Source organism: Stegastes partitus, unplaced genomic scaffold (assembly GCF_000690725.1).
Source record: "Stegastes partitus isolate 25-593 unplaced genomic scaffold, Stegastes_partitus-1.0.2 Scaffold2705, whole genome shotgun sequence".
In the NCBI taxonomy this organism is placed as follows: domain Eukaryota; kingdom Metazoa; phylum Chordata; class Actinopteri; family Pomacentridae; genus Stegastes; species Stegastes partitus.
The window spans coordinates 11,506-20,709 of NW_007580436.1; the positions used below are offsets into that span (position 1 = coordinate 11,506).

General features: G+C 42.4%; 1 protein-coding gene across 1 annotated transcript; it reads left to right on the plus strand.

Moving 5' to 3' along the window:
* Positions 1-2,216: 2,216 nt before the first annotated feature.
* Positions 2,217-8,811, plus strand: LOC103375611 (low affinity immunoglobulin gamma Fc region receptor II-like). The gene is made up of 10 exons (XM_008305928.1): positions 2,217-2,277; positions 2,362-2,418; positions 2,566-2,817; positions 3,243-3,485; positions 4,135-4,272; positions 4,472-4,525; positions 4,725-4,799; positions 5,100-5,159; positions 5,658-5,758; positions 8,505-8,811. The coding sequence occupies exons 1-10, from the start codon at positions 2,247-2,249 to the stop codon at positions 8,505-8,507; spliced, it is 1,014 nt and encodes a 337-aa protein (XP_008304150.1). The 5' UTR covers positions 2,217-2,246; the 3' UTR covers positions 8,508-8,811.
* Positions 8,812-9,204: the final 393 nt, after the last annotated feature.

Below are 9,204 nucleotides of genomic sequence, written 5' to 3' on the forward strand. Positions count from 1 at the left end.
GTGTTTTGTGGATCTGGAGAAGGTGTTCGACCGTGTTCCTCGTAGCATCCTATGGGGGGTGCTTCGGGAGTATGGGGTGCGGGGAGTATGGAGTATGGTTCGCATTGCCGGTTGTAAGTCAGACCTGTTCCCAGTGCGCGTTGGCCTCCGCCAGGGCTGCCGTTTGTCACCGGTTCTGTTCATTATTTTTATGGACAGAATTTCTCGGCACAGCCAGGGGGAGGAAGGGGTTCGGTTTGGGAGCCACAGAATTTCATCTCTGCTGTTTGCAGATGATGTTGTTCTGTTGGCTTCATCAAATCCGGACCTCCAGCGTGCACTGGGGCGGTTTGCCCCCGAGTGTGGTGCGAGCGGGATGAGGATCAGCACCTCCAAATCCGAGGCCATGGTTCTTGACCGGAAAAAGGTGGTTTGCCCCCTCCGGGTCGGTGGAGACTCCTTGCCTCAGGTGGAGGAGTTCAAGTATCTCGGGGTCTTGTTCACGAGTGAGGGGCGGATGGAGCGTGAGATTGACAGACGGATCGGTGCAGCGTCTGCAGTGTTGCGGTCGCTGTACCGAACCATCGTGGTAAAGAGAGAGCTGAGCAAGGCAGCAAAGCTCTCGATTTACCGGTCAATCTACGTTCCAACTCTCAGTTATGGTCATGAGATTTGGTTAATGACCGAAAGAACAAGATCGCGGATACAAGCGGCCGAAATAAGTTTCCTCCGCAGGGTGGCCAGGCGCTCCCTTAGAGATAGGGTGAGGAGCTCGGTCATGCGGGGGGAGCTCGGAGTAGAGCCGCTGCTCCTCCACGTCAAAAGGAGCCAGCTGAGGTGGCTCGGGCATCTGTTTCGGATGCCTCCTGGATGCCTCCCTGGGGAGGTGTTCCGGGCACGTCCCACCGGGAGGAGGCCTCGGGGAAGACCCAGGACACGTTGGAGAGACTATGTCTCTCGACTGGCCTGGGAATGCCTCGGGGTCCCCCCGGAAGAGCTTGGGGAGGTGTGTGAGGATCGGGAAGTCTGGGCGGCTCTGCTCAGGCTGCGGCCTCCGCGACCCGACCCCGGATAAGCGGGAGAAGATGGATGGATGGATGGAAGGACAAGACTTGACCTCTTGACCTCATGTCATGCAAGAACCATGTAGCATAAACAACCCCTGACAATTTCAGTTTGAACTGAATGAAACTAAGGATGGAGGCGTCCCAATTCAGTCGCATTTTTTACTTGATTGGCACCTTAGTCTGATTCTTTGCGTACGTCGTTGTCACACAGGTGTCGCACACTGGCAGCATTATCAGAAATCAGAAACTAATTGATTAATAACACAAATTGAGCACACTAGTCCTGATCTGGGATTGCTGTTTTGGTCAATAAACACAAGATACTGAAGAAATTTAGGAACTCCGTCCTGGTCAATCCTGGTTTGTCTTGGCCAGACGCCACTAAGCTTCCCATATTTCTTTGTCATGGTGCCACTTTCAAGATTAGCCCCCACAATGCTCTCTGCTTGCAAACTTAAGCTGCCCGTAGTTCCAGTAAACGCCTCCTCTGGTCTCTACACCATTAAACAGTAAAAGGCTTCACCTGGTGGAACAACGAGGTACTACAGATAATCTGCAAAACATTGTCTGACATGCCTGTACAGATTACAGGTTTTCTCCATCTTTTGGAGCTTGTGGCACCACAGTATATTCCACCCAGACAGTGTCCTACTGGAATTTTACAACAATCTTCATGACCACTGAGAGGTGTGCAGTTACCAAACGTATATGTACGATACATTTTTATGACTTTAGTGTACTAGTAGTGCCGATTATCTGGTAAAATGGTAGTGGATTAGAAGTCGGTACTGGAAAATACTAACTACGAAATGACTCAGATTGGACTCGAGCCAACAAACCCAAAAGGGGCATCTTTAATTACAGCATTAGCTCCATTATTTCACAACCACACATCATTGTATCCAAGTTATTAATTGCATTGCTAAAACTGTGATTTGAAATTGATTACATTCAGTGTCAATATGGGTATGTTAGTGTTGTGCTAATACGGATGAGCAAAAATTGTGAACGTCTGTTTAAACCCAACTTTACAGGCGCTGGTTGACCTCTCTATTATAAATAACACTGTCAGACTGCTGTGTGTTGAATCGTCTGCGTCAACGTGAGACCAAACAGGAAGAGCAAACCCACCGCCCTCCCCCAACATCATACTTCAGCTCTATTTCAGTGTCACCCTCCTGCAGTCAGCAGCAAGTCGCTATGGAGGCTACAGCTCTCTGCTTCAGGCTCTGTGAGTTCAGCTTTCTCACTTTTATTTCAACTCTTGTTCTCTCCCACATCACAAAACTTATGGATCATTGTTTTGTTTTTCTAGTGATGCTTGAATTCCTGCTGGAGATGCACATTCAGTCAGGTTATACTCGCAGAACTGGTGAGTAACAAAGAAAAGATGCTATTTTTAGCATATTTTCCTTCATCTAAATGTAAAACTAAATGTCTTCTTCCAAAGGTACATTTTGTTTGAATGTAGCTTTTCTGTCATCTGTCAGACACATCCTTTTGAACTTTTCTTTTTCAGGTGCAGCTCTGCTTCGAGTCGATCCAAACAGGCTTCAGCACTTTGAATACAAGTCTTTGTCTTTTCACTGCGATGGATTCGATGGTTCCATTAAACTGAGAGGAACCAGGAACACTGAGGAGTTTCCTCCAGTATGTGAAGTCATAAAGACGTCTTGCACAATTTCTAAAACTTATCCAACAGACATGGGAGAGTACTGGTGTGAGTCTGAAGCTGGAAAGAGAAGCAACAGCGTCAACATCACCATCACTGGTAGGTTCTTGTATTTATTTTCTTTTAAACAACCGAAGCTTCTCGTCCACTTTGTCCTGTTTGTCCACTAACGTAATACTTTGTCTACAGTATAATATAAATGAATATAATCAACAAAACTAACAAATGAAATATTTTGGAATGAACACTTTATGGATATTTGTTGATACAAATCAGCATTTTTACAAAACTTACACCAATTAACAGCATTTTGTTTAAAATCAATGCATTAATAGAAGATTTTAACACTGTTAGAAAGACCTTTTTTTCCCCCCAATTTGTTCATGGTGCCACCCAAGTCTGTATTCTTAATCTGTATTTTCACATGATGTTTTCTTTGTCTTCACCTCTCTGCATTGTCTCCAGTGTTTTATTGTCCATCAGTGGTTGCAGATAACACCTCGTCTTTCCTCCATGTTGTCCAGCTGGTCCTGTGATCCTGGACAGTCCTGCGCTTCCTTTGTTGGAGGGAGACGTGACTCTGAGCTGCATGAGCAGAAAGACTTCCACCAAGCAAGCGGCAGATTTCTACAAAGACGGCGTCCTCGTCAGAGGGAGTCCTTCAGAGCAGGTGACGGTTCACAACGTCTCCAAGTCTGACGAAGGACTTTACAAGTGCAGCATCACCGGCGTTGGAACGTCACCAGAAAGCTTCCTGGCTGTCGGAGGTGAGACAAGTCAAGATAACTTGTTGGTTTTATGTCCAGGACTGGTTCTAACTTAGTACTAAATCAGACATATTAATACAAGTTCTGGAGACAGATTTTGGGTATTTGGGCAAAAGCTAATGCCAAGGTCTCTGTTTACTTAAATATATAGTATTAAAAAGGGAATTGATTTTGATTGAGGAACATCTACAACATTGTCCATTTTTTCTTATTTTCGGGGACACAACGTTCCACTATAATAATAACAGGAAGTAGAAGAAGAAGAAGAAGTTCAAAATAGAACCCTGAGCCCCACAAAACATTACTTTGAGGAATCTCTCCTCAAGGAACCATTTTGAATGCAACAGGTTCCTCAATAGTGGCAAAAATGGTGAGGAACCTCAGGGCTCAGGAGGAACCTGTTGAGCCTCTTCTACGTCGAGGTGATATACATGATATGACTATAAATGTACAAAATGTAGTTAGTTTGACAATTAAAGTGAGTTCTAACTTGACAAAGTAAAAATACAAGTTTAACGACAGTATTTTTGTGTCTATTTTTCATAGTTGTTTCATTGGTTTTTTTATTTGTTTGCAACTTTCTCATTTTGAAAAATGTGATTGACAGCGAGGATAAGTTCCATGTTTAGTGTCATTTGCAACGTTGCAGCGAATACCGTTTCTACAACCTCTCCACCAGCGTATGATGAACCTGAATATCCTCGTGACCTCGTCGTGATGTTGGTTCCTCTGATGGTTCTGCTGCTGCTGCTGCTGGTCGCATTAATTTACATCAGGAGACGCATAGGTACTAAAAAATCACTTTTTCCACCAAATTCACTGTTTCTAAGTCATGCATGAGTACAAAGAACATCCATCCAAAGTGCTTCAAACACTGCTGAGGTTCCTTTAAGAATATTCTGCACTGCTCTTGAACTGCAGGTTTTTTTTGTTTTTGTTTTTTTTCATATTTTTATGGTTTTGCTTTTTGCTTTTCTCTCCACCAGCTTCCTCAAAGACGCCAACAGCAGCATCAAACTCGGGCGAAGCAGCTTCAGCAGGTGAGAATTTTTATTTAAAAAAAAAGAATATGTTTAGATTTACTGATAAATGCTAATAAACTTAAATAATAATAATAAAGCAGCAGAGATCAAAGTGGATTATTTTGTTCATAGATGACACATCTGACAGGATTGTGTTTGTTTTTCTGTCAGTTTAAATGCAGATGTTCACTAACATTTTATATCTTTTATATTTCAGCCTCTGGAGGTGAAGCTGAAGACGATGTGAACAGTTTGACTTACGCTGTGGTCACAAAGAAGAGACCAGACAAAGGTTTATTGTTATTTTTGTTTTATATTTGAACGTATGATGAACACAAGGGAGGCCGACTTCTTAGAACTTCATGTTAAAGGACCTGAAAGTGTCAGTTGAGGTTTTGTCACCACGGAAAGCTGCTGGATTTATTTTTGCCTCCAACGTTTTGTCTCACACGCTGCTGATGCAGGAGATCATCTGAGCGGCTGCCTCGAGTCAAACCACAGCAGAAAACCAGTGACAGAACATACGAGGGTCAAAAAACCCCTTTCAGTGTGTCTGCATCAGTATTTATATTTAACCTTTTCTCACCTTCAGGTGCAGACGAGTCCTCGGTTCAGCCCCTTTACTCCACTGTGATGGAGACACGATGTCCTGGTTCGTATCTAATCAACTAAACATTTTTCTACCATTTGTCACAGTTCCTGTGTTTCCTGAACTGATGCAGAACCACAAAGAGATGCTCAAAAATAAACTTTATTAACATGCTGAGCTGTGAAAACCTCCAATTTATGTGACAAGCAAGGTTCAAATACGGACTTGATCTGTCAGTTACTGTTGGATGTGCATTAGATGTTATTGAAAAACTTTACAGGAGCTTTGAAAAATAAACTAATTTAAAAGTTATGACCACATTAAGGCAGCAAATTATATGCTTTTTTAAAAAACATGTTTTGTATCCTTCAAAATACCAATAAACGACTGTGGATTTACATGTAGAATGTAGAATAATATTAAAATCTGTAACCGTGAAAATCTGTCTTGAGTATAACAATTCAAACATTTACGTTGACGTCATCTTACAAATATCTACTTTTTAGGTTATTATATGTCTCGTACCTTGAAATAAAACATGAATTCTATTTGTTTTTCAAGCAGAATCTGGATCATCAGGCTCCACGTTGGCCTTAAATCCCAGGGCAGCCAAAGAGTCAAGTTTACCAGAGCCGGAAATCGTCTATTCTGTCATCCAGATGGTAAGAACGATGGTGATCCTGGCAGGAAACTTGTTGATTATTGAAATATTTGCTGTGTTGTTTGAGCTACATGAGAGAATCGCTCATCTGTCTGAAGTCAACCTTCTTCATTATGAAAGATTTAACATGAACAGCTTGATGTTTTTGTAGTTTTTATACTTGAAGTTGGAGATGTGTTCCTGTTCACTGAAGCAGGTTAATTATTATTACCACATGTTCCACTGAGGTTTTCAACGATGTTCTTCAGACATGACTTTAATATGATGTACAGTCGTCAACAAAAAGTTTACATGCAATTGTTCAGATCATGTGTATCATGTCAGTCTTTTAATGGCTCCTAGAACTCTTGATTTTCTATGATGGAATCATTGAAACACATGAAAAACAACCTTGTACTTTGGTTCTTTCATAGATTTATTGAAGGTTGTCTTGAACGATGACAAAATCTGATGGGTCAAAAATATACATACAGCAACTTGAATTATCAATTTTGATCAGGAAGAAAACACAATTAAACTTTCACCCCAATCACACCAAACCTACCATCAAGCATGGAGGTGGCTGCATCATTACAGGAGTTTGTTCGTATAAAGTTCATGTTGCAGTTGTGTCACTGCCACGATCAGGAAAAAAACATAAACGCATACTTGGTCAGTTTATAAAGTTGGTCAGGATGATCAAGAGTCAACCAGGAATCAGCAGAAAGCAGCTCTGGATGGATCAGAAGCTGCTGGAACACAGCTGTCAGTGTCCACAGGGTCTGACATCAACATGAGCTGAGAGGCTGATGGAGAAGGAAGTTCTTCCTCTAGAAGCAGAAGCAGTTTGGTCGCCTCACAGCTAGAAGGTCGCCGGCAAAGTCTGTTACCAGCTTTGTGTGTGGGAGGAGCAGAGACCTGCTTCAGGTCAAAAGATGCCATAAGTGACAGAAAGTCATTTCCTTGGACTTTGTCTGTGTAGATGTTCACATCTCCCATGACAACAAGTGGTGTGTCATAGTCCTGAATGGCCAAAAGTAGCAGCAGACTTGAGTGGAGCTTTGACGTTCTGCTTCTATCCATCCATCCATTATCTATGCATCGCTTAACCCTCACTAGGGTCATGGGGGGCAGAGTCTATCCCAGCTGACTCAGGGTGAAGGCAGGTTCACCTGGACAGGTAACCAGTCTATCACAGGGCTACACTTAGAGACAGACAACCAAGCACACTCACATTCACACCTACGGACAATTTACAATCACCAATTAACCTCAGCATGTTTCTGGACTGTGGGAGGAAGCCGGAGAACCTGGAGAGAACCCACGCTGCACAGAGAGAGACTCCACGCAGAAAGGTCCCAGTGCCCCCAACGGGATGCGAACCAGCGACCTTCTTGCTGCGAGGCAACAGTGCTACCAACTGGCCACCTTGCAGCCCAACATCCAGCTTGATTCAATCCAACTCAAACCCACAAAATCTGCCAGAAACTTGGGTCCTGTCGATTCACCCTATACAACATCAGGAAGATCAGACCTTTCCTGTCTTAACATGCAGCAACAACTCCTGGTACAAGCTCTAATAATATCACACACTGACTACTGCATCTCCTTACTGGCAGGCCTCCCTGCATCCACGGTCAAACCTCTGCAGATGATCCAGAATGCAGCAGCACATCTGATTTTTAACCAGCCAAAAGCAGCACATGTCATCCTGCTGTTCAGATCGCTTCACTGGCTTCCAGTTGCTTCCCACATCAAATTCAAAACTCTTACACTTGCTTACAAAACCACAATGAGAACATCTCCCTCCTACCTGAACTCTCTCATTCAGATCTACACTCCCTCCCGCTCACTACGCCACAACTAAAAAAAAACACCTGATACAACCACAACAGGACCCGAGGTCGATAGCTGGACTCTTCTCCTCTGCAGTTCCCTGGTGGTGGAACGAGTCACCAAACTCTGTTCAATCAGCTGATTCCCTCTCAGTCTTTAAGAAAAGACTAAAGACCAGCTCTTCACTTTGCAGAGCACCTTTCACTGAGCACCTTTCCTAGTACCTCCCACACAGCCTGCTATTGGCTTCAACACCCTGTCACACTTGAACTTGTTCTATGGCACTTATCCAGAGTGTTTTCTCCTGACTAGATCCTTGTTTGTGTTGTATCTGCTCTCAGATGTACGTTGCTTTGGATAAAGGCAACTGTAGAATTGTAGAATCACATGGACAAAGAAAAGGCCTTCTGCAGGAAAGTTCTGTGGTCAGATGGAACAAACACTGAGCAGAAATATGTCTGGAGGAGAGAAGGTGAGGCCTTTAACCCCAAGAACACCAAACCTACCATCAAGCATGGAGGTGGCAGCATCATGCTCTGGTTCTGTTCTGCTGCCAGTGGACCTGGAGCTTCACACAAAGTCAATGGAACAAAGACGATGTTCCAACCAGACAATGAGCCCAAACACACATCAACGTGGTGAAGAAATGGTTCCATCAGGATGGAACTCAGCAGGTTTTGTCAAAATAGCAGAAGATGTAAAATAAATCTTGGGAAACAATCAAACTGTTTGTTGTGACAAAGGTTCACGTGTTTCAATGATTCCATCGTAGAAAATTCTGAGTATTAGGAGTCATTGGAGACTTTACATGAGCTTTACAGGTTAATCTAAACTATGTTTCACAACTGGACCTGCTTGAAAAGCTCAGTCAGTGAACTTTCGGTCTGTAATAATTCAGCTCTGATTTACTTTATTTTATTTCTGTCTGACAGTAAATGAAGAGCAGAGAAACCTGACTGAAGGACGGAGGCGAGACTGATTAAAGCCGAGCTGGATGAGAGAAGAAACAAATGAGCTTTGAGCTGAAATATTGTTTATTTTTGACAGTTTGTTTTCAACCATCATAGCGCTGTATAGATAATTAATGGATGGATGGATCCTCCCAACATGTTTAACATACAGGAACTAACAACCTGCTGAAAGAAACAACCATCACCACAAAATGTCAACTCATTTCTTTTCAAAGCATTTTTTAGTTTTGTAAAGAAAAACAATGATAGAATGAAAACACCTACTTTTCTTTAACACTCTGAACCCTGAAAACTCAAAAATAACACCAAAATTACACCATTTATCTGATCCAGAAACTCGAAAAACCTGAGTTTTAGCATTTTGAACCTTCTGACAAATCTTGAACTAATCATCTGTGACATACAGCTCCAAGCTCATGTAAATCGAAGCTTAAAATTGTGCTTTTCTTGTCAAAATTATGGATTCTACATGTCTTGTTTCAAAATTAACCAAAATAAAGCACATGGTTTTACAATATTCTACAATATAATAGTCATAGTAAGCAGAGCCACCATGTTTTTTCCAATATTGGAAACACACCTGGACACTTAATTGTAAAATAATATACAATAGTAATAATCAAGAAAATTTAACTTTCGTATCATGATTTAAGGCTTTATA